Raw genomic sequence first — 26,518 nt, 5'->3', positions numbered from 1 at the left:
CTCACAAACCAACTGTCATTTTTGAAGTAAAACACATAGGAGAGTATAATTCAAAACAAAAATCCTTTATTAAGGGATCAGAACCAAACAAAGAGGAAGGCAACACTGGATCAACAAGAGAAATTAGCGAAGCCTGGGACCCCCACGGCAGACATCAATTCTTGAACATCAAAATTGGTGGCCTGAGGAGTCCATATGTAAGGGAGGGCAGTCTGGTCCAGAATTCGCAGAGATCTGGAAAGCAGCAGATGACATCTGTGTCCCCAGGCTGTGGTACCACAAGAGGCTGCATCTTTTGGCCGACCAGACTGAACCCAGGGCAATCACTGTCTGGTCTTCCTTCCACGCTTCCTTCCGGGCTGTGGCTGTGCAGTTGGAGATGTGGCAGGAGGAGGAGTAGGACCTGGAGGAGGAGGAGGAGGACCTGCAGGAGGAGGAGGACTGGGAGGACCTGGAGGAGAAGGAGGAGGAGGACCTGCAGGAGGAGGAGGAGGACCATCCCAAAGATGTGTGTGAGGTGTAATTTGGCCCCTCATACCTCTCTCCAGAGCCTCCGATATGAGGGCCTCACACAAGACTTTTTGGCCCTCCTCCATCCTCTGCATTTTATATGCTATGAAGGCAGCAATGTTCTCCTGCATGGTGTGTGGTGCTCCCAGGACCTCTGTAGCCCTCCAAAAGAATGCTATAGCCGCCTCCTCTAGGGTACTCGTCCTACTGCCACTTTCTCTTTTCAGGGGGGGTGGAGGGACCTTGATATCAGCCAGCCGGCTCGGCCCGGCCACCTCCTGGCTGAGACTTCCCTGTGTATGAAAAAGGGACATAGTTTTAGTTTTTGCATCATCAATCACAATCCTAAATTAGTACTCCCAACTAACATCTAGTTAACATCATTGATTGGACAAGCAGAAATATTTAGAGGAATGCTATACCTGGCTCAATCTGGGCTCCTCCACATGTTGCCTGGAAGGCCCAGGTTGGGCATCAGAAGCCTCAGCTGGGGGGGAAGGAAGCGTGGAAGGAAGACTGGAGAGGGATGGCCTGGGTTCAGTCTGGCCTGCCAGAAAGTGCAGCCTGTCGTAGTACAACATCCTGGGGACATAGATGTCATCTGCTGCTCCGGATCTCTGTGAATCCAGGACTTTCTTGCGCTCCCTCAGATATGTGCTCCTCAGGCCACCAATTAATATCTTTAAATAAGTGATGTCTGCCGTGGGGGTCACCTGCTTCACAATTTCACACAATTGCTCCAGTGCTGCCTTCCTCTTTGCTTGGTTCTTGAAATGGGGGTGGGTAATCTCCCACAGACAGGGCAGCTCACTTAGCATATCTATGAATACTGACATGAAGTCATTATCTTTCATTAAGATATCCATGTTCACTGCAAGACACAACACAAGACAAAGCCTAATGTCAGACAAAACTCTCCTAATCTTGTTACAATATAGGCCTCAATCTAGAAGCAGTATAGGCACAAGTTTGTCTCTTACCTTCGTTCTTCCGATCGGCGCGTCCAATGCTCCTTCCTCCGCTCACAGATCGTACGTAATACGCACGCGTGTTACGCTTTATACACACTGCGCAGGCGTGTAACTCCGCCCGCCCCTGACGTTCTTTCTAGTGTATTCCCCGCCCCTTTTCGTTCGGCGCAGTGGGTGAAGAGCACATGGCGGAGTTACAGCAGGTGCGTGCTAATTCTAACAACGAGGAGGAGGAGGAGGATCCAGGCACGTCCCGATCCAGAAGGAGACATTTTAAGGCCACAAATATGTCGTTTGGGGAGATGTTGGAGATGGTCGACATCATGAAGAAGTCCGACTATGACGGAAAATATGGGCCTTACCCCAACCCGAACATCCAAAAGGCCAAGATCATGGCGAAAGTGGTCAGGAGTTTTGAGCGGAATTTCGGGGTACGAAGATCAAAAGATCAGCTCAGGAAGCGGTGGTCGGACCTGAAGTTGAGAGAGCCAGAGCAGTACCGAAAGATCCGGAGAGTGCTGCAAAAAAGTAAGTAGTTGTGCTGTGTTCCTATTCTTTCTGTCTTTATTCCGTTCGTTCTGCTCCATATGCTTTTATTAATTGTAACGTTTAAAAAGGTCAACTTTAATGTTCATGGGCCCATTATTCGTTTGTATCAAACATTTTTCTTTCGGCCTCTAGAACACCATTGTTTAGGCCATATGCATTTTCACACATTTTTTTGGGCCTACTTGGATGCCAAATATTTGTTTGTGTAGATGGATTTGTTACTAGAATGAAATGCAAACTAGATTGTGTGTAAGGAGAGGACACTGAGCAGCTGTTTTCACATCTGGACACTGGAGCACTAGTGTGGGACACAAGAACACCCTTTTTATTAGGGGGGGGCACACAGGTGCTCCAGTGTATACTATAGGGGGGTCTCCATCTGTGAAGCTTGTACCAAACAGGTAAAGTATTGCAGCTTGACAAAGGACACTAAAAAAGATACATCTTGGAACTCTGCTAAAATAGACAATTGTACCCCACTTCCAAGCAATGTTTCCTATTTCTAGTTCTGCCATCAAATATCTGTGTGCTAATTATACCATTTTTGTTTTACATAGGGGAGAAAAGACTCTGACACCCCTCATCCGAGGAGACCAGAGCCCCCCCCCTCTGGAAGAAGGGGAAATACCAACCCAAGAAGAAGAGCAGGAGGAAGAAGAAGACGTGGTGGAGATTGGCACCACAACAGGTGAGTGTCTGCGACCACAGGCTCAGGTAAAAGAGATGGATGGTGGAAGATTTTTGAGACCTTTTTTTTTGTTCTTTATCTCTTTTTAGGTGATCGTGATCCAGAACGCTTTACATCTGAAAGTGCCCAGATACTCATCGGGGAGATCATGGGGTGTAATCTCCAATTGCAAAACATCAAGCAACAAATCACTGATGTTATTAAAAAAAATAATAACATCATTGATGTTTTGGGGCAAATTTAAACCCCACAAAATCACCTGTTTTATCTTACGAAAATTTTTACAATGTTTAGAAAAGCCAAATTTGGAGGATGCACACAGTGTGCCAACATGTGCTATCTGCCATCACGGGAGATCAATGGACGCGTTTTGGGGGTGCAACCCCTTCCTCAATTATAAAGTTGCATTGAGGAAGGGCTTGCTCCCCCAAAACACGTCCCTTGATCCCCCCTGATGGCAGATAGCACATGTTGACATTCGTAAATTGGTGTGCATCTTCCAAATTTGGCTTTTCCAGGGGTGATTTCCCCCCATCTGAACACTATATCAAACACAGTTCCTAAATACTCATGTCTGATATAGCCTTCAGGTTTTACCATATGTGAACTTTGTAAATTCAAGTTTTTTGGCTTTCTTGTTGGTTTTACACAGGCCTGTTTTATCTGAAATGGATATTTCGATTTTTGAGAATGCTACTGCAAACATTGTTATACAACAAACATGTTGGTTTGTTTTAAAAACCTTTGGGAAATGCACATGTGATTGTGCAGGTATAAAAAAGTGCCTTACTCAAGAATGTGTGGATTATTGTCTCAACACTACAATACTTTTGGGGTGATGTAATTGCTGTTTTATGCAAAAATAGGGGTTATTTCCTAAGGGCAAATACACTTTGCACTACAAGTGCAGGTTCAGTGCAGTTGCAAGTGCACTTGTAGTGAAATGTGTTTTGGCATTTAGGAAGTACCAGCCAACACTGTTTTTTATAAGGTTACCCAATCACGACATTTTCTGCACTCAACACATTTCTGTCAGGGTCAGCTAAAACAAACACAAGCAGTAAATGTCCACAAAGAATTTCTTTTGGTTGTTTTTTATTTGAAAAAGGTGTCACAGATTGTCTGGCATATTGATAGCCCCCCTACCCGCAAAGAACTCCAGGTAGCGTAACCGGACATCACGGGCATTCAGGGAGGGCAAGCCAGGACGGCCACTTTCAAGTGCTGTCAGTGTTGATGGATTAGGGATTCCGGCCTCAGGCCCAACTGAGCCAGCATAGTTGGCTGAATGTTTTCTTAAAAAATTATGGAGAACACAGCAGGCAAGTATTATATGGTTCAGTTTATACTCCACCATATGGATGGGTGTCAGAAATAATCGGAACCGGCTGGCCAGGATTCCAAATGTGTTCTCCACCACTCTTCGGGCTCTGGCCAGCCGGTAATTAAAAACCCTCTGTTCCGGGGTGAGGGTCCTCATCGGGAATGGCCGCATCAGGTGGTCCCCCAGCGCAAATGCTTCATCAGCAACGAACACAAATGGGAGACCTTCAACATTGTCCTCTAGAGGTGGCAAGTCCAAGCTGCCATTCTGGAGACGCCTGTAGAACTCCGTCTGGGCGATCACTCCACCATCGGACATCCGGCCATTCTTCCCCACGTCCACATACAAGAACTCATAATTAGCCGACACCACCGCCAACATCACTATACTATTAAACCCTTTGTAATTATAATAGTACGACCCCGAGTTGGGTGGTGGGACGATATCAATTGCCCCTCCGCAGTTAGGAAAGTCCCACCGCTGGGCAAAGTGGGAGGCCACAGTCTGCCATTCCTGTGGCGTTGAAGGAAACTGTTGAGGAAAAAACATTAAACATTACTATTTTTTCAAAGATACATGGCAAGCAGATTAGACACAAACATTATGGGGCAACCTCCAGATAGCATTTACTAAGGGGAATTTAACAAGGCCAAAGTATAAGGTACACCTATCATATTCCCCCTCCCCCCCCCATGGGCCTTTTCTAACATTATAGGGGGGGGAACTCTTGGACAGGTAACCCTCTTCACTTCATTGAGAGATGAATGCCTAAATACAGGGTATTACTTGTAACAGACCCTCCTTAGTTACACTATTGGCAGCCCACTGGACAGGTAAGAAGTGTCAGAATACAAAGATATAAATACACACTGTACACATTTGAGGACATTTGGACATTCTGCTATTACCTATCAAGATAATAATAGAATAATAAAACTTTAAACAGTACCATTGGAAAGTATACAGGCAGGCCCTTGCACTACATGCTTTGGGGAATTCATCCATACATCTGACCAGTAAAGAGATGGGTATAGTGTGTATGGGTTTGGCAAAGTCAGCAGATAGATGATTGAGGATAGAGAATTGGGATCATCTGACTTAGCAGTTGGGGGAGGGAGGGTTAAAAAAAATTGGGGGACACCACAAAAAAAAGCCTCTGGCACTCTGCCTGAATTGAAATCAAAAATCACATTTCCAAACATTTTAGGGGGTGTTTGGGGTAAAGCACTACTATAGAGCTGATAAAATACATTGTTAAGTGACTACATGAGGTGAATATAGGGCAGGAGACACCATGCTGGAGAGGTTATTGAAGGGCAAATATGTATGAAGGACCTAACATAATAATTACATAACAATCCAGCATGCATGAGGACAAAGGGGACATTCACAGCATATTACAATCATGGTAATTAGGGAATGAGGGAAGAAATACAATATATTATCAAACATTAAAGACAATAAAATATGATATAAAAGGATAAAAATCTTACCTTCATATACTCCTTCTGCAGGACCTGTATGATGGCAGAACAGGTCTCTGGGATAATGATCCCCAGAGCCTGGGGGGAGATGCCTGTCGAGAACTTTAAGTCCTGCAGGCTTCTCCCTGTGGCCAAATACCGCAAGGTAGCGACCAACCTCTGCTCCGGAGTGATGGCTTGCCTCATGCAGGTATCCTGCCTGCTGATATAGGGGGTCAGCGAAGCCAACAAACGGTGAAACACGGGGTCCGTCATCCTGAGAAAGTTCCTGAAATCATCAGGATTATTCTCACGGATCTCACGGAGCAAAGGCATATGAGAGAACTGGTCACGCTGAAGCAACCAATTCTTGGTCCATGAACTCCTCCCCACCCTGTTCATGGACTGGACTTGTGTCAAGGTCAGGACCCCAACACCAAGCCCCCGCACAGCACGAACTCTACGAGGAGTACGCATACGAAACATGGCTAGAAATGGTCGGCTGCTCAGAGCGAAGTAACAGAACGCACTGAAGAACAGCAAGGCCTGTGAAGAGCGACCTGAAAACCAGTGACGAACGAACAAGAATACAATGACTACTTAAAGTCACGCGGAACTTGCTAGCACGCACTGAAGAGCAGATACAAACCCACAAGCACAAACTGAACGGGAGAAAACGATCTGAAAGCCACGAGTCTGAAAAAGCGCGAATCGTCTCTCACCAAACTTTTACTAACACGAGATTAGCAAAAGGAGCCCAAAGGGTGCCGCGCTTGGTTCTGAACCGGCCTTTTCTAGTCTCGTCGTACGTGGTGTATGTCACCGATTTGTTGGCGATCGGAAATTCCGACAACTTTGTGCGACCGTGTGTAGGCAAAACAAGTTTGAGCCAACATCCGTCGGAAAAAATCCTAGGATTTTGTTGTCGGAATGTCCGAACAAAGTCCGACCGTGTGTACGGGGCATTAGTGTCTTCCAGCTAAGATCATACTGGATGGTACTGGAACACTCCCTCTGGTAGCACCCCTGAATCTTAGTCCTCCACCTCTCACTCTCGATGATCATGTGATAAATCATGAAAACAGAAATAGAGAAACCCTAGTGCTCTCTGCTACATATATATTTATTAAAATGAACTAGGGATAAAAACAAAAATCTAAGTGAAAAACGCATATCATAAGCTCACCATACTGATACAAATTGGTAAAATTACGTCATGGGCAATGGCTCCTCCCCCCCTGTACGCGTTATGCCCACTTCATGAGCTTCTGCAGTAGGTCCTGCAGGGGGAGGAGCCCTTGCTATTGATGTCATTTCACCAATTTGTATCTGTGTGTTGAGCTGATGATATGCATTTTTTACTTCGATTTTTCTGAGTGTTTTTATCCCTATTTCATTTTAATAAATATATATGTAGCAGAGAGCACAATGGTTTCTCGATTTCTGTTTTCATGATATATCACATCATCAAGAGTGAGAGGTAGAAGGCTAAGATTCAGGGGTGCTACCAGAGGGAGTGTTCCAGTACCATCCAGTAGAATCTTAAGTGGAGGACACTAAGGCAGTTTTGACTCTGTGGTGGGAGTCAGATATTGGAGGTGAGCAGGAATTTTGCCTTAAGATGGTGGGCACCCCCGGGTCCTCCTCTTGTCCCCCCTCATCCTGGATCTGTCAAGATGGAGAGCAGAGGAAGGAGCCAGTAAATCTATCATTTACTGGCTCCTTCCTTTTCTGAATGCACAGAGTCAGTGATCACTGTCTCTGTCCATTCATAACTGAGCATTGTAAACTGTGTGATGCTTCAGTTTATGAATGAACAGGAGCCTCTGTCTCCTGTCCATTTATCTTCAGTGCAGCTGAGTGGAGATGTCCGGGGTCTGTTTAGACCCCTGATATCTCACCAAAGCCCCCCCCCAAAGCCCTCCCAACAGGGTTGGTTAAAAAAAAAAAAAAAAAAGGAAAAATTGTGATAGATAAATATTTAAAAGTAAAATTGTAAAAATGTAAAATTGTAAAAATAATAAAGAATTAAACAAAAAAAAAACCACTGACACTGTCTCTTTTGTGCACATCAGTCGTTGATTCTTTGTGTTTATATTACTGCTAATCTGACTTTAATACAGACTGATTCACTGCCCATCAAATGCTGTGTGATTATTGTGTGTATTTTAGCCAGGTGATATCTGGCCAAGGTATTACTGTGGTGTCTTAAGCATTTGGGCTCCAGTCAGGGCTCAAAAGTGAACAGTGAACCCAAAATACTTAGCTGTTCCTGAGGGGGTAGTTCTACATGTTTGCTATGAGTTTCCATTCACACATCGTGTCTATTGTTTTTTCAAATATTTTTTACCTTTAAACTTTTTATGAGGAGGTCAGAAGGAGCTGTCATGGCTGTATGCAAGTTTTGTTTAACAATTTTCAAATAAGCCTGTTCCAACTCTTTCCCCATTAAAGTGGAACTTTAGGCTCCACAATGGAAATGGGTGGGTAGGCAGGATATTTAATGCAGAAAAGACATGCTTTGTCTCAAAGATGTCAGCAGCCAGGGGTTGAGTTCCAGGGATGGTGCATCATTGGATTCTAGGCGAGTATAGTTACGCTTCAGTGAGCATGAGGCCTAAAAAAAAAGGTCCTATAGCAACTATACAGTATGCTTTAGATAATTTTTTTTTATATTTCTATTCTTTATTTTGCTATTTACAGTATATAAGATCTGTATTTTAATATATAAATTAGTGCAGTGCTAAATCTTAATGCAAAAAATAAATTAAATGTGGTGAAAACAAGCTGAGCCAGAAAAACTAAGGCAGACAAGTTAGAAATGTGCTAATGTTGTGAAAATTAAATCACCTGGCAAAATTAGTAAATCAAATATACATACTTAATATGCACTTAAACGAAAATTAAATAAGGTGAAACCAAACTTAACCAGAAAACTAAGGCAGACAAATTGAAAAATGTGTTAATATTGTGCAAATTAAATCACCTGACAGAAAAGGATAAATCAATTATACATAATTAATATGCACATATGCAGCATGATAATGGTGATCCTCAGTTGTAGATAAGTAAATTCCACAATACCAGTAATGAGAGTGGCATATATTGTGAGTCTGTTGATCGTCAGTGAATTATAGTAACATACGTGGTGAATGTTAAATTAAGTCCCAATAAACTTGCAAAAGGAAGAAAAGGAATGGCCAGTGAATAAAAAAATCGACACTGTGATGAGAAGTCCCTTATCCAATGAAGCGAAACACCCAAGGTGAATAAGTTGTCTCCTTAGCAGCTACAAAGACCAATATGTTGGTCTCACCAGGTCCAGGGAATTAGGTCTCCCAAAAACCTTAAGGATACTTCAGGGCTGTTGCATCTGTATCTCCAGAAAGGATAAAGGGGACCAAGAACTGCTCCGTCTGGAGTTGGCGATATCACTGTGGGAGAGTCTTAGCGCCGACATCAGCTACAACGGGACCAAGACCGAGGGCTGCACCAACCTCACCAATGTGCTGGAGAAGGTGAGACCGAGACAGCAGGGGGGCTGTTCATAATATCAATCTTGCACATTTTTTACACCATAACCCAACATATTCTAACCAGTAGTCAGATCTGCATAAATATTTAACACACTATGTGTAGCACTACCCCGTCAGGAGCCGCTGAGTATTCTGGGAACCCTATTCACTTCTGAGCTCTGATCAGAGTGTTGCCCTTGCTTCCACCACTGAAATATCTTGGCCAGGTGGCTCCCTGGCTGTCACATAAAGGATAAAATGTACACACCACTGAGATAAATGTTTTACTTGTATTATTGTCATGCAAATGGCAAAATAAGCAAAAGAAAACAATTGTCAACGTCTTCCAAATGGCAGAACACCAACAAGAAACAGGCAATATAACACAATACAGTACCACTTTAAGCCACTTCCACTCATCCTGCAGGGCTGAAGATTTAAATGTGAGCTTCCAAACCGAGAAATTTTCCCCAATTGAGTGACTAAGATGAGAAGAAAAGAACACTGGGCTAGCTCACTTGTTGGCTATGTGTGAAAATAGTCAGGGTTTAACAATCGGGAATTTAGGCAAGTAAATTTTCCAACAGATACCACAAACTCATGAAGAACTCTTCCGTTTGCTAGATGGAGCCCTTGCAGTGGTGCGCACTAGGCAAGTAGTTTCTTTGAGGAAAACGGAGTTGTCCAGGGGATGGTAAAAAAACTCCCCTTTAGTAAACACTGGTAGGGTTAAGAGTCACTTTAAGGATATAATATGGAAACCAGCATTTAAAAAGCTAATTCCTTCCTTGGACAGCTTGAGTCTGAAGTAGAGTGTGCACTACTTGAGCCTAGCTGGGAAGCAAAGGTTGAATGCTGGTATCCTGCAGCCAGTGTTGATAAAGACAGTAAGGATGTTAGACTGCAGCACTGGGTGGTTTATAGCGGCTGTGCCTAAAAGTGGAGGCATGTAGTGTGAACTGTTCTGAACTCTAGAAACTGAATACAACAAATAGGCTTGAACACAAAGACAGCGTTGTGTGGGTTAGGAACCCTCTCACCAAGTCCCACAGCAAAGTGATGACCTTCCGTTTGGAGGGGGGCCCCCTTTGTCCTCCTCTGGTTTGGCTGTGTAGATGGTAATGACCCAGTTCGTCTGTCCGCAGTTTCCACTAACCCAGGGATATGCAATTAGCGGACCTCCAGCTGTTGCAAAACTACAATCATGCCTCTGGGTGTCATGCTTGTAGCTGTTAGTCTTGCTATGCCTCATGGGACTTGTAGTTCTGCAACAGCTGGAGGTCCGCTAATTGCATATCCCTGCACTAACCTGTCTCCTCAGGATGATCAGCTCTCTCTTTTGGGTTTTGTAACTTTCCAGCTTAGCCCAATCCGGCATGGGCTTGCGTAAATATCCTCTCTCTCTCTCTCTCTCATCCAGGCTCCAACATAGTCTCTTCCACCCCCCCACATGTTCCTGGCTTTTCCCTTTTAAATGCTCCCACCCATTTGCCAGTCCTCTTTGGTGGTGACATAGTTCATCTTTAGCTAATCTGGAAGAAAGAATCCTGCACACAGCATACAAGTACCAGTGACCCCTAGTATTTCTGTATGGGTTGTGTAATAACTAAATTGCCGAACACTATCATCTTGTGGGCAAATACAGTTCTGTATAACAGTTATATTGCACAGTGTTACATATGATTTATAACAACATTCATAAATTCATTAATTGTCTTCCACCTATTTGTAAAGCAATAAATAGATAAGACCATATCTTACCAAAATTCTGGATGCATAGGGCTGTCATTTCATCAATAGTGAGTCCCTTCTCAAGATCCATGTTTTCCATTGCTGTCTCTAGTTTATTGTCCTCTTGTCAAGAGCTTGTAAAGCTGGGGTTTCAGGGTGACGATTGATCACGTTGCTGATTAAAAATAAACAAAAATTGTTTGTATTTATAGAGATTGTTCCTCTGTTTTTATTAATATATCAGATGACAAGGAGAAGGCAGCTGTGCTAAATGCCTTCTTCTCCTCAGTCTTCACACAGTAAAGGAGGGGTATACTGACCACGACAGTATTGTTAGTAACGGGCCACATGATCCACCCTTGTGGCTAACAGGGGCTGGAATCAGGAAAGGATTAGAGAAGTTAAACACAACTAAATCACCAGGACCAGATGGCTTACACCTGAGTGTCCTTAAAGAACTCAGTCAGGTTATAGCCAGAAAAATAAAAGAAAGAACTGCGCTATAAAGTGAAATTGCAAAGAATAAACATGTGCAATAAAATTAGGTGTGTGTATGAGACAGACTGCAGGGACAGGAGACATTCATCTGCATCTGAAGCGTGTGAGCCAGGACAGAACAAGCTGCCTACTGACTTCAGTCAGATTCCCAAGACGGATCGTTATCATTTTATGTCTACTCTTTTAGAAGCTCTGGATGACAGTAGCCAAGAAGACCTCAGATTAAAACTTGCATTATCTGGATAAGTGGTGTACTGCCTAGCAGCCTGACCTGGATATTATCCTTAGATGTGCCTCATTGTGCCTTCCATCTAGTAAGCACATATGTTTGGTGGTGGAGGATCACTGTGCAGGGTGTATCTGTCATTCCACTTTCTCACCTGACTCTCATGGAGAACTACCTGAGGATTTCTCTCACTTCTTTTGTACCTATGGACTATATTATCATTAATTATGATTTGATGTTTTTTTGACACATCTATGTGGGTTTATTGTGTATATTAATTTTATTGCACATGTTTATTCTTTGCAATTTCACTTTATAGCGCAGTTCTTTCTTTTATTTTTCTTGTTGTTGTGTTTTTTTCACAGTTGAACTGCTGCTACCTTGGGGGGTTTATGATAGCGCGGGGATATTTTGTTTTTCAGGTTATAGCCAGACAGCTATTCCTAATCTTCATGGACAGCATACTGACAGGATTGGTACCAGCTGATTGGCAGAAAGCCCACGTGGAATCAATATTCAAAAAAGGGCAGAGATCTATTTCTGGGAATTATAGGCCTGTCAGTCCAACGTCAGTAGTTTGTAAACTATTTGAGGGGATGGTAAGGCACCATATCCAAGAATTTGCTGTTAAAAAAACTGTATCATTAGCAGAAATCAACACAGGTTTACGAAAGGTCGCTTTTACCAAACCAACCTATTAATATTCTACGAGGAAGTGAGCTGGCATCTGGACAATGGTAGGCCAGTGGATGTGGTGTATCTGGATTTTGCAAAAGCATTTGATACAGTCCCCCACAAATGATAAATAGCTCGCTCTCAGTATTTGCTGATGACACAAAAATATGCAGGGCAATAACAACGCAGCAAGACATGGTAATTTTACAAGAGAACCTGAATAAATTAATGGAGTGGGCTATTGCATGGAAAATGAAGTTTAACATTGAAAAATGTAAGGTAATGCACTTTGGGGGTAAAAATATAAAAGCAAGTTACTCATTAGGGGGAGAACCCCTAGGGGCTTCCAGTATGGAGAAGGATCTAGGGGTACTTGTAGAAGACAGACTGAGCAATAGCATGCAGTGTCAAGCTGCAGCTACCAAAGCCACCAGGATATTAGCATGCATTAAAAAGGGAATTTACTCCAAAGATAAAGCGATTATTTTGCCACTTTATAAAACGCTGGTTCGACCGCATCTGGAGTATTCCATCCAGTTCTGGTCACCAACCCTCAGAAGGGAGCTGGAGAGAGTCCAGAGAAGGGCAACTAAATTAATATGGGGTCTGGAGGACCTCAGTTATGAGGAACGACTATAAGCGCTAAATTTATTCACCCTAGAGAAGAGACACTTGAGAGGAAATTTGATAGTGATATACAAATATCTCAACGGGGATCCCAGCATAGGTATAAAAGTTTTAGTCCAAGGGAGTGTAAGAGGACACGGGGCCACACGATGAGACTGGAAGAGAAGCCGTTTAACCTTGAACTGAGTAGGGGGTTTTTCACTGTCAGGGTGGTTAGGATGTGTCTCCTTTTTATATTGTAAAGCGCTGCGTAAACTGTTAGCGCTATATAAATCCTGTATAATAAATAATAATGCGGAACTCTCACAATCGGTGGTGTCGGCAGGAAGTATGGATAGTTTTAAAACACTCTTGGACATGCATCTTAACGAAAATAATATACGGGGATATGGGAAATGATTTTTCTAAAAACACACACACACCTACACAGGTTGAACTGGATGGACTGTTGTCTTTATTCAACCTTACCAACTATGTAACCATTATAAATATAAACATACCTCACAACTTTTTGAGATAGGAATGAGGGGCACCTATTAGCAAAAGTAGGCATAGGACACCACTCCCTGCCACGCCCCCTTAAAGGAGAATTATTTGAATTGTTTTTTTTACCACTACTATTCCATTATACTGGCTTTTGAAATTTACAAATGCAGCATTTTAGAATTTGGATGACAGGTTTAGCACTGGAAAACACTTTTTTAAAAGATAAAGACAGAGACAGAAGGACTTTGTTCCAAATCAGGGACAGTCCCTCAAAATCAGGGACAGTTGGGAGCTATGATATAAATGTTGGCAAAGTCAAACAGGCATTAGTTAAGCAAAAGGTTAAGCGATATGAAAACATATAACACCTTACCCCTCCCGGATGTTGGGGAGCCTCTTCCTCTGTCTGTTGTGATTTACTTTCCTGTTTTCAGAGCTGACTTCCCCTTACATTGGAAAGCCATAGTGTAATATTTTCAGACATGTTTCATGTTTCTTTACATTTTTAATTGCATTTAACACTTTGGGGTTTCAACCACACTTACTGAATTATTGACAGCTGATGGCTGTTAAAATTCTGCGTTAAGATGAACACAGCATATAGTTTTGTGGGCATCTAAATGCAGTGCTACAGTAATCAATGAGCCTTTACACACAGGAGTGTCTACATGCATAAATGCATACATGTATTGCCATTCATTGGAATGAAAGAAGAATCTAAACGCAAATACTCTAGGCAGGTATTTTTTTTTACACAGGATGTTCTACTAGCTCTGCTAGCAAGAACCTGCATTTGGCGCAGAACATATGTATATATCTTTGTGAATAAACTCTAATAACTAATTAGGCTACATCCATTGGGACGTTTGTATCTGACAGCAGGTAAACACCAGTAAGCTGCACTTAAAAAAGTTGACGTATTTCCTGCAGATAGTTGCAGTTGGTAGTGGCAGCTCACAAAATGCGTCTCAAGCCAGAAAAAATTGGATTCATTGTTCAGGTGGGTTCAGTTAGTTAAGTAAATGGACAGGGGGCGCTAAGTGAACGCTGCATATGAGTGCTAGCAATTAATACATATACATAAATGGTAGAGCTGCACGATTCTGGTCAAAATGAGAATCACTATTTTTTTGCTTAGGATAAAAAGATCACAATTCTCTCACGATTCTCGCGACGTAAAATCTTTCACATTATACAAAAAAAATTGGGCTAACTTTACTGGTTAGTTTTTTTTTTTTTTATTCATTAAAGTATTTTTTTCAAAAAAAATTGCATTTTAAAGACCGCTGCGCAAATACAGTGTGACATAAAATATTGCAACAACCACCATTTTATTCTCTAGGGTGTCTACTAAAAAAAAATATATATATATAATGTTTGGGGGTTCTAAGTAATTTTCTAGCAAAAAAAATGATTTTAACTTGAAACCAACAAATGTCAGAAAAAGGTTTAGTGTTTAAGTGGTTAAACTTTTTTCACTAATGCCGCGTACACACGATCGGACTTTACGGCAGACTTTGCTCGATGGACTTTACGTTGGATATTGTCGGCTAGGTGCGCCAGACTTAAAAACGGACGGACTTGGACACACACGATCACTCCAAAAGTCTGCTGGTTTTGAACACGGTGACGTACAGCACATACGCCGGGACTATAAAAAGGAAGTTCAAGCCCCACTACGGCACCCTTTGGGCTCCTTCTGCTAATCTCGTGTTAGTAGAAGTTTGGTTAGAGACGATTCGCGCTTTTCACACTTCAGGGTATTTCGATAGTTTTCTGCGGTTCAGTTTGTGCTTGTGAGGTTTGTATCTGCTTTTTAGTGCGTGTTGGTCAGTTCATAACCTGCCTAGCAGGCCGTTCTGGTCCGCTCGTTCCTGATTTTCAGGTCGTTCTTCATAGGCCTTGCTGTTCTTCAGTGCGTTTGTTATAAGTTTGTTTGTTTGACCAGCCAACCGTTTTGAAGAGGAGTTCATGGATGAAGAATTGGTTGCGCCAGCGTGACCAATTCTCGCATATGCCTTTGCTCCGTGAGATCCGTGAAAATAATCCTGAGGATTTCAGGAATTATCTCCGGATGACGGACCCCGTTTTTGAGCATCTGCTGGCTATGCTGACCCCCTATATCAGCAGGCAGGATACCTGCATGAGGCAAGCCATCAGTGCGGAGCAGAGGCTAGTTGCCACTTTACCTTACTTGGTGACTGGGAGAAGTCTTCAGGACTTGAAGTTCTCGACAGGCATCTCCCCCCAGGCTCTGGGGATAATAATCTCAGTGACTTGTTCTGCCATCATTCAGGTCCTGCAGAAAGACTATATGAAGGCAAGTTTTATCCTTTAAAATTACATGATATGTATTAAATGTTTGCTAATGTATAGTCTAAATGTCCTCGTTACCTAATTACCCTGCTTGGAATATGCTGTGAATGTCCCCTTTATCTTCATGCATGCCTGTTTTTTGACATTAATCATTTTTTGCCCTACATGCATATTTTCCTTCAATAACCTCCCCAACATGCAATCCTGGGTCCATTTATATCTCTAGCCTATAGTCCCTTGAACAATGTATATTGTCAGCTCCATTGTACTGTTTGACCCTTCCCACCCCCTCAAATGTTAGAAACTGTCATGTGTGTTTATTGAGCTAATTAGTACCCCTCCCCCTCAAATGTTTGAAACTGTCAGGTGTGTTTATTAACCTAATTAGTACCCCTCCCCCACCCCCTCAAATGTTTGAAACTGTCAGGTGTGTTTTTGACCCTAATTAGAACCCCTCCCCCACCCCCTCAAATGTTTGAAACTGTCATGTGTGTTTATTAACCTAATTAGTACCCCTCCCCCACCCCCTCAAATGTTTGAAACTGTCAGGTGTGTTTATTAACCTAATTAGTACCCCTCCCCCACCCCCTCAAATGTTTGAAACTGTCAGGTGTGTTTATTAACCTAATTAGTACACCTCCCCTACCCCCTCAAATGTTTGAAACTGTCAGGTGTGTTTTTGACCCTAATTAGAACCCCTCCCCCACCCCCTCAAATGTTTGAAACTGTCAGGTGTGTTTTTTACCCTAATTAGAACCCCTCCCCCACCCCCTCAAATGTTTGAAACTGTCAGGTGTGTTTTTGACCCTAATTAGAACCCCTCCCCCACCCCCTCAAATGTTTGAAACTGTCAGGTGTGTTTATTAACCTAATTAATACCCCTCCCTCCACATTCAAATTGATCAATGGGCCATCAGAGGGGTTGAGTATTCTTATAAGTGGGCCTTATGTTTCTTAGAATAAAAATTACAAACACACATATTAATAATGTTCGACCACTGTTGTTCAATATTTTGTTTGTGTAATCTGATATCCAAGTTATGTTTAAAAGTACTTATCTTCATTTTTTTTTTTACACTCCACAGTTTCCTTCCAGTACACAGGAATGGCAGACTGTGGCCTCCCAGTTCGCTGACCGTTGGGACTTTCCCAACTGTGTTGGGGCGATTGATGGGAAGCATGTCCGCATTGTGCCACCACCCCATTCGGGTCTTATTTCTATAACTACAAGGGGTTCCATAGTGTAGTTTTGATGGCGGTGGTCTCGGCACATTTGGACTTTCTGTTTGTGGACGTGGGGAAGAACGGCCGGATGTCTGACGGAGGAGTCTTTGCACAGACTGAGCTGTGCCAGCGTCTCCAGACTGGTGGCCTGGGATTGCCACCTGATGACCAGAATGTGGATGGACTCCCCTCAGTTTTTATCACTGATGAGGCGTTTGCTCTCGGCGAGCACTTGATGAGGCCATTCCCCCAAAGGACAGTCACCCCTGAGAGGAGGTATTTAATTACCGGCTGGCCAGAGCAAGAAGAGTTTTGGAGAATGCCTTTGGGATTCTGGCCAGCCGGTTCCGTTTGTTCCTCTCAGCCATAAATCTGTCGGACTATAAAATTAATCATGTCATACTGGCTTGCTGCATACTCCATAATTTCTTAAGAAGACATTCAGCTACATATATGACATCTGTTGGGCCTGAGACTGGACTTGTACTTGATCAACCACTGACAGGCCTGAAAATTGCCCGTATTGGCTTGGCCCCCCAAACTGCATGTCAAGTGCGTGACCGATATGTGAATTATTTTAATGGTCGGGGGGCCATTGCTATTCAACAAGAGCTATAATTTAAAAATAAATAAATAAATAAATACATTTTGGCTCAAATATCTTGTTTTTCTTCTTGTTTGCATTTAGTTTTGTCTGTCTCCTAGTGCACTTGTAGTAGTGGCAAGTGCATTTACCTTTAGTTAATAAGGCCCTTTGTCACTGTAACCACACCAAAATTAGCAAAACATCTTATTGATAAATAATCAGCCACACACATTGTAGTAGTAAAAACATTTTACTGTGTGCACATTGAAAGGTGCATTTTTTGGAACCTTATTTTTTTAAACAAAAAAAAAAAAAAATGTTTTTTTTGAAGGTTATTAAAGGCATATTTAAACAAAAATAGACCTTGTTTAAAAAATTACAATTCACAACAGTGTTTTGAAAAACATACAAAAAAATAAAAGAACTTACAAAGTTCAACATGTTAATAATGGTGCTGGTGATGTCAGATGCTCAAAATTGTGTATTAAAAAGGGTCAAGTCAACATGTGCTATCTCCCATCATGGGGGAGCAATGTACGTGTTTTGTGTGTGCAATCCCTTTGTTCCTCTCACCACAAAAAAATTTTGAGGATGAAGGGGTTGCAAACACAAAACAAGTACATTGATATCCCCTGATGGAAGATAGCACATGATGACACACTGTGTGCATCAGCAAAAATATTTTTGAAAAACTTTAAAATTGTAAGAAGAAACAAACTTGACAAGGAAATGAAGAACATGATTGATGTTTTTAGGCAAAACATTATTATATTGTGCCCAAAACATCAATCATGTTCTTTATTTCCTGTTGCATGGAGTCCAGGTGAATTTTCATGCTGTGAATTTGGTCACGCATTTGATCAATTTGGCCATTCCACAACATTATCTGGCCAATAAGTCTTTGGGCACTGTCTGTGCTGAATGGCTCTGCCGCTTGGCCTTCCACAAACAGAAGCTCACCTAAAATGTGTGTAAAAAAAATGGGTTAAAATATGCACGCCTAAATACATTACCTTAAGCTGGGGTGTCAGTCACTCACTTGGTGGGGTTGAAAGCTTGCACACTTCCTCCACCTCTCCTTCCTCCAGCTCATCGGGTGGGCGTGGTCTTGGGCTGGGGCTTGGGGTATCTTCAGCCTCAGGCTGGTGACTTGGGGGGGTCCTGGGATCCTTGGACTGTTGTCTGAGTTTTTTCTCCTCTATGATAATTCAACAAAAGGTATAGTTAAAACACAGTGATATTTTAGATTTTTCTAATTAATATGAAACATTGGTTATGAGTTGTGGGCAATTGCCTTTTTTTTGTCCTCAAAAATTTAGAAGACAGGATGAACATTACCTCTGAACAACAATTCTAAACAATACACATTTTCATGCAAGTTTCACAGATGCAGACACCTCAATGATCTCCTATGTGTATTACCCCTCAAAAATTTAGTTATGGTCACATAGTACACTATAGTGCTCGTGAGTCCAGATGTGGAACCAGCTGCTGTGTCCTGTCCTTACATTACACTGAATCATTTTTGAAGAAGCATTATATTTTCAAACACATCTACACCACATCACCAAATTTTGGGAATATGACAAATTATCAAGACCTAAATGTATGTCCAACCCTGTACCATCGTATTTGGCGAAAAAATAACGTCTTTTTCTTTAGTATCATATGTATTTTACAAAGAACGGTCTTTACGAACGATGCTGTATAAACGAAAAAAATATGGATCAGCATGCAAGTTAAGTATCTCAATAGGAAAACACAACAAGTACTTACTTTTTGGCTCCCTACTTTTGATGTCAGACCACCGCTTCCTCAATTGTTCTTTCGAACGTTTAGTGCCAAATTTAGCTTCTTTTTCTTTAGTATCATATGTATTTTACAAAGAACGGTCTTTACGAACGATGCTGTATAAACGAAAAAAATATGGATCAGCATGCAAGTTAAGTATCTCAATAGGAAAACACAACAAGTACTTACTTTTTGGCTCCCTACTTTTGATGTCAGACCACCGCTTCCTCAATTGTTCTTTCGAACGTTTAGTGCCAAATTTAGCTTCTAGAGCGGTGACAACTGAGGACATTATTTTGTCCTTACGCATATTTGGTCATGTGCATGGTCCTTTTTTCCCATCGTAGTCCTCCCTTCTCAATATGGACACCATCTCCACCCTCTCTTCAAAAGCCATGTTGGTGGCCTTATATCTCCTCCGGGGTGTGGATGGTTGTGGCTCCGGGCTTTCCTCCGCGCTACTTCCACTGAATCTCTCCGCCATCTTTCTCGATATACTCCCACTGCGCAACGAAGAGTGAAGGGGCGGGGACAAATCTTACTAAAGAACGTCAGGGGCAGGCGACACAGGCGGAGCATGACACATGCACAGTGTATATAAAGCTATTACGATTGCCTACGTATGTCCGTGCGGAAGTAGCGAGCGTCAGAAACGAAGGTAAGATTAAACGTGGGGGTGTGTGTGTGTATATGTGTCCCCTAGATTCTTCACAAAATAATCCTGGGAGTTTTGACTGACATTCCAGTTTTGATCTTGTGTCTTGTCTTAAAGAGGCTGATTTTTTGTCCAGATTTATCGATTTATATCAGGAAAACACAAACCTGTGGGAGGTCAAACACCCACTATATTTCAATCGAGCTGTAAGGAAGGCAACACTGGGCACACTTTTAGAATTTGTGAAGACTCGAGTCCCCCAGGCAGACCTCAAGTTTGTGGACAAGAAAATTGGTATCTTGCGAAACATGTATATGCGGGAACACAATAAAATCCAGGAGTCACTCAGATCCGGAGCAGCAGCCGACCAAGTTTGTGTACCCAGGTTGTGGTACTACCACAAAATGCGATTCCAGGATGACCAAACAGAAGCCAGGCAATTACTTTTGACCCTTCCCCCCACCCTTCCCCCCCACCCTTCCCTCCAGCCTTCCCTCCAGCCTTCCCCCCACTCTTCCCTCCAGCCTTCCATCCACCTCCACCCCAGCTGAGGAGTCCCAGGAAGAACTGGGCCTTTTCATCCTTGATGAAGTGGATGAGCCCAGCTTCAGCCAGGTATCCTTTTTTGTGGAATTTGTGATTGTGTAAATGTTATTAATGATGTTAACGTTTAAAATGTTTAAGTGCTTCAGAAAAAATGACTTAATCACAAATATTAATATGTAGACATATCACTAGACAGTAGTGGCCAAAATAATACTTCAGATATTGTTGATCAGCTGGAATAATGGTGGGGTCAAATAGATAGCCTTTACTATTTGTTTATAATTATATTTGCAAGTCATGAGCTGAAAATTGTGTGTGATTGCGTAACACAAAATTACAACTATGTCCCTTTTTTTGACACAGGATGACCTCAGCCAGGAGGAGGCCTTGACCAGTGGGAGAGAAGAGGAGGCTGTGGCTGGGCCCAGTAGAAGCCGCACGGAGTGTCAGGTGCCTCCCCTCCGCATTATCACCAAAAGGCCCAGAAGAATGACACAAACTGAGGAGGAATCCCTAGCCCTCATTCGTGAAGCCAGCCAAATCCTCAGCACACCACCCAATGCAGAGGAGGCGTATGGGACATATATGGCCACCAGATTGCTGGAACTGGAAAAGGGGCAACGCCTCCTCTGTGAGGGTTTGATTTTTCAGGCCTATCAGAAGGGCTTGAGAGGGGAGCTTACTGCTACAACCTATCTAGCAGATGAAGCCACTTCTCCTCCTCCTCCTCCTGCCCCAAGTACACCACCAGAGGCACAGCCTCCAAGGAAGGCTGCAGCGAAGCGTGGAGGGAAGGCTGCAGAGAAGCGTCCACGGAAGACTCGAAAGTGATTGCCTGGTTTCTGTCTGGTCTGACTGTGCTCCCTGTGCTCCCTAGTCGCAAGATACCAATTTTCTTGTCCTAAAACTTCATGTGTGTCCTGGGGGACGAAAGGCTTCACAGATTCCAAAAGTGTCTCCAGTGTTGCCTTCCTAATTTTGTTGTTAACCAAAATAAATGGATTTTTTAGTTACCTTACATTATTGACTATGTGTTTTGATTCCAAAATGACATTTTGTTTGGGAGTAGGCAGGTACAGGTTCAAAAAGACTATGGGGTTGATTTAACAAAAGCAAATAGACTGTGCACATTGCAGAGTGTAGTTGCCCTCTGCAAGTGCAATTGCTCCAGAGCTTAGGAAATGAGGTAAGGCTTGACTTTGCAAAGAGTACCCAATCCTGTGCAAGGAAGATTCAAAAATCATCATTTTTGCTTGCACATGATTGGATGATGGAAGTCAGCAGAGCTTCGGCTCATTTACTAAGCTCTGGAGCAACTGCTCTTGCATAGGGCAACTGCAAAGTGCACAGTCTTTTTCCCTTTAGTAAATCAACACCTATGTGTGTTTGTTCCAAAAGGCTAAATCATTTAAAAAAACAAGTGCAAAGTACTAGTGAAAAGTGCACTTTAGAAATTGCACTGCAAGTGCACTTGTTGGAAGTGCAGTCACTGTAAATCTGAAGGGAAGAGCTGAAATGAGGGGAAGCTCTGCTGATTTTATCATACAATCATGTGCAAGAAAAAGGTTTACATTTTTTTTGTGGTTCCTTGCATGTGCCCCTCGGATCCACAGCGAAGGCACTTCAAAATGCTCTTTCTGTGCATTTCCAAGTACAATTTGCACTTGTAGTGAAAAATGAATTTGCCTTTGGAAAATAAACCCCCCTATGTCTAATTAACAAGGGACACCAACCTCATTAAGGTTCATTAAAACAACACAAAATATTAAGGTTATTGTGGTAACTTGAAACTACAAAAATAAAATTAAAAAAAAAAACATTTTGTATTATTTAGCACACATTGTAAAATAGATAGTGTTTAAATCTAAAAAAAAAAAAAAGATGAGTCCAAAATCTAATTTAATACTTTATTTATGGAGATCTGGCTTTTTAAAAAGATCATATTAGTCATGGCATGAGGATAAATCATGAAGCTGACATTTGCTTGCTATTAACACTACTAGGAATGCCTGTACATACGCTGGTCGGCATGGCTGAGCAGACAGCTGGTATGTTCTGTGATTAGCAATCTGAATTTGCTTCTTTGCCCTGCTGAGCTGAGCTTTCAATGCTTTAGCCACTACATTATCACTTATCTCTGCCTCCCTGAACTCAGCGAAGCTGGTCCCCCTACAATCAGCACAAATAAAAACTCAAGTGTGTTTCTTTAGTGCTACGTTTGTGCTGTTTTGTGTCGTAAAAATTTACATTTGTGCTGCTTTTATTTTTAAGATATTAGCAATTGTTTTTTCCAGACTATGACATCACCTAGCCCCCCTACAACAGCTAAATGGCACAAAACTGGTCTTGTTGGTTAGTGCTACGTTTGTGCTGTTTTGTGCTGTTTAAATTTCCGGTTCTATCTTTTATTGTTTTTGCGTTATTAATGATTTAGTAAAGGTCACCAAAGGTCACTTAGCCCCCCTACAACGCCCAAATGACACGAAACTGGTCTCTTGGTTAGTGCTACGTTTGTGCTGTTTTGTGCTGCTAAAATTTCCGTTCTATCTTTTATCATTTTTGTGTTATTAATGATTTATTAAAGGTCATCAAAGGTCACTTAGCCCCCCCCTACAATGCCCAAATGACACAAAACTGCTCTCGTTGGTTAGTGCTACGTTTGTGCTGCTAAAATTTTTATTTGTGCTGTTATGGTTTTTAAGTTATAACAGTTTATTTTTTTCTCAAACCCCACTCACTCCCCCCCCCCCACAATCAGCACAAATAAAAACTCAAGTGTGTTTCTTTAGTGCTACGTTTGTGCTGTTTACATTTTCGTTCTATCCTTTATCGTTTTTGCGTTATTAATAATTTATTAAAGGTCACCAAAGGTCACTGAGCCCCCCTACAACACCCAAAAGACACGAAATTGGGCTGGTTGGGTAGTGCCTCATTTGTGCTGTTTTGTGCTGCCAACATTTTTATTTGTGCTGTTATGGTTTTTTTAGTTATAACAGCTTGTTTATATTTGATAACACCCCACCCACTTTGCACCCCATGTTATTAAATCTTAAAAACAAACATACTATTTGTTAGTGCTACCTTTGTGCTTTTTTGTGTCATAAAAATAAAAATTTGTGCTGTTTTTATTTTTAAGATAATAGCAATTTGTTTTTTCCAGATGATGACATCACCCCGCCCTCCTGCTACGTACCTGGTTAGTGAGCTCCTGGTTACACAGCAGCCATGGGAGAACAGCGAGGTATGAGTGCCTGTGATCAGTCCAGTAGACTGCGTGGTGGCAGCAGTCAGCAGGTGGATGTGGCAGCAGAACCGGCTGGTGGCAGATGAGCTGGCACTAGCTGTGTGTAGTTGGCACTCCAAGTTTGTAAAACCTGAATAAAAATATACTATTCATTTGTGCCACGTTTGTGCTGATTTGTGCCGAAAAATGAGCGTTTTGTGCCGGTTCAGTTTCTGAGACATTAGATATTCAATTTAATGTAACCCCCGCCCACTTTGCACTCCATGCTGCTAAATTTTAAAAACAAACACGCCATTCGTTTGTGCCACACTTGTGCTGGTTTGTGCCGCAAAAATAAATGTTTGTGCCGCTTTGGCTTCGGAGATATTGTGCGTTATAGTTGCTTAAACCTCGCCCACTTTGCAACCCATGTTGTTGAATTTTAAAAACAAACACACCATCCGTTTTTTCCACGTTTGTGCTGGTTTGTGCCGCAAAAATACATTTTCGTGCCGCTTTGGTTTCGGAGATATTGTGCATTATAGTTGCTTAACCACTTGCTTACAGGGCACTTAAAACCCCCCCCATCCAGACCAATTTTCAGCTTTCAGCGCTGACGCACTTTGAATGACAATTGTGCGGTCATACAACACTGTACTCAAGTGAAATTTCTATAATTTTTTCCCCACAAATAGAGCTTTCTTTTGGTGGTATTTGATCACCTCTGCACTGGCAGGGGGTACTGGTGGCACAATTGAGGCATTATTGCCTCCTCCTCTTCGGGACCGATGTCCCTTGCTAATGAGCCGGTGATCGGCTTTTTTTTCTCCTCACACTGTCAGCGCAAGGAGAAAAAAAAAACGATCACAGACCTTTTGTTTTGATCATGTGATCAGCTGTCATTGGCTGACAGCTGATCACATGGTAAGGGGCCGGGACCGGCCCCTTACTTGGATCGGTGATCAGCCGAGTCTCAGTGGCTCGGTGATCACATCGCGCTCGGTGCGTGCCCTGCAGGGCACGCGCAGGGCGCGTGCACAGGGGAGGCCGTCATATGACGGCCTCCCAGGAATTAAGGTCCGCGCTGTAGCCATCATTCAGCTATAGCGCGGATATCAAGCGGTTAAACCCCGCCCAGTTTGCAACCCATGTTGTTGATTTTTAAAAACAAACATGCCATTTGTTTGTGCTGCGATTGTGCTGGTTTTTGCCGCAAAAATAAACTTTTGTGCCGCTTTGGTTTCGGAGATATTGTGCATTATATGTTTCCAAACCACTGTCTTTACACCTCGTTATTAAATCTTACATACAGAACTTACAGAACTTATACTCAGCTTGGGTTTCCTTAATGTAATGCTCCTCCCACTGTAACGGGCACTGCACTTCATACTGTACCCTGGAAAAGGCATGACCATTGTAAAACAGATGTTCCATCCTTAGCCAATAACTGCCAGACTGTAATGGAAATTTGTTCTGTAAATAATTGTATTCTATTTTGTATGTATTGCACACTGCCCTCACTGTGCACACAGCACTAATGCCGCGTACACACGAGAGGACTTTATGGCAGACTTGGTCCGGCGTACTGGATTTCATTGGACAATTCGATCGTGTGTGGGCTCCAGCGGACTTTGTTTTCTCAAAAGTTGGACGGACTTAGATTTGAAACATGTTTTAAATCTATCCGACGGACTCGAGTCGAAAAGTCCGCTCGTCTGTATGCTAGTTCGACGGACAAAAAGCCACGCTATGGCAGCTATTGGCTACTGGCTATGAACTTCCTTATTTAAGTCCGGTCATACGTCATCACGTACAAATTCGTCGGACTTAGGTTGATTGTGTGTAGGCAAGTCCGTTCATTCAGAAAGTCCGTCGTAAAGTCCGTCGAAAAGTCCACCGGGCAAAGTCTGCCATAAAGTCCGCTCGTGTGTAATCGGCATAATAATGCTTTCAGTACATGTTTACATTCTTTCAAGTTCTGATTAGAATTAGCCTGCCTATGTAATGCCCTTTGTTACCATAAACGTACAATTGTAATATTAATGTGATACCTACGTAATCATGTGTATAAAAACCTTCAATTGCGTCATAATAAAGCAGAACAGTTATTTGGAAAGATGCTGAGCATATCTTTTGTGTCTGTTCCCTACTGCAGTAGTTATTATTAATTTGGAACCACTAATCAATATAAGGATAGGAGTTGCCTATCATCAATTTAACCAAGTCAAGAGCCCCCATACTCCATCCCACCCGTACCATTAAATCCCATTAATGGAGACCACACCATAAATGGAGTAAAAAATTGGCTGTAGGAGCCTCTTTATTAACAAATAAACTTAAATGAACATAAACCATAAAAAACATTTATTAAACCAAAAACCCATCAGTCACTAATCACGTTGGTCTTTGCAGGAACCCCAGACTATCGTATGTTCAAGAATGCACTGCGGTACCTTTTACTATACTAGGCCTCCAGCCGACATACTGGCTCAGAGATAACCCACCAACTGCAGTGCACCCATTAACCAATTCCAGCTAAACCACGTTACCTGGAATACACCAGAGGGACCTATACCACTGAGGGGAAGACCTTACCCTTGAGTGCCCCTCCACATTCTCAAAGCTCTCTGAATACCATCCTGCAACCCCAGGGCCCACAAATCAATTACCACCACATTGAGGTGTACCCCATCAACCCAAAGGTATCCCCAAGTATCTGTTTCCAGTTCCAAATGCCAGATAACCAGGCCCCCATTCCTAACTACAAATCTGCCTACATCCCTGTTGACCTTCCTGCGGGCCTTATTGAGCCGCTCCACCTACCTAGCCACATGCCAAGTCGTCTGAGTAATGATGTCGGACCACACGACGAGCATATCTGGGAAGGCCATGCAGTGCTGTAGGAAATCAAACT

The 26,518-nt window shown here is 42.5% G+C and overlaps 1 protein-coding gene across 6 annotated transcripts in view; it reads right to left on the bottom strand.

Moving 5' to 3' along the window:
- RASGRP2 (RAS guanyl releasing protein 2) overlaps window positions 1-26,518 on the bottom strand; it is a 1,629,940-nt gene that overhangs the window by 1,491,557 nt on the left and 111,865 nt on the right. For all 6 annotated transcript variants that reach the window (XM_073605066.1, XM_073605065.1, XM_073605067.1 and 3 more), the window contains exon 2: window positions 10,782-10,926. In XM_073605066.1, the coding sequence (XP_073461167.1) occupies window positions 10,782-10,851 (70 nt within the window). In that variant the 5' untranslated portion in view covers window positions 10,852-10,926. The remainder of the gene's footprint in view (window positions 1-10,781; window positions 10,927-26,518) is intronic.

This window comes from Aquarana catesbeiana, linkage group LG11, assembly GCF_042186555.1.
Source record: "Aquarana catesbeiana isolate 2022-GZ linkage group LG11, ASM4218655v1, whole genome shotgun sequence".
In the NCBI taxonomy this organism is placed as follows: domain Eukaryota; kingdom Metazoa; phylum Chordata; class Amphibia; order Anura; family Ranidae; genus Aquarana; species Aquarana catesbeiana.
This window is presented reverse-complemented; position numbering and strand designations above follow the sequence as displayed.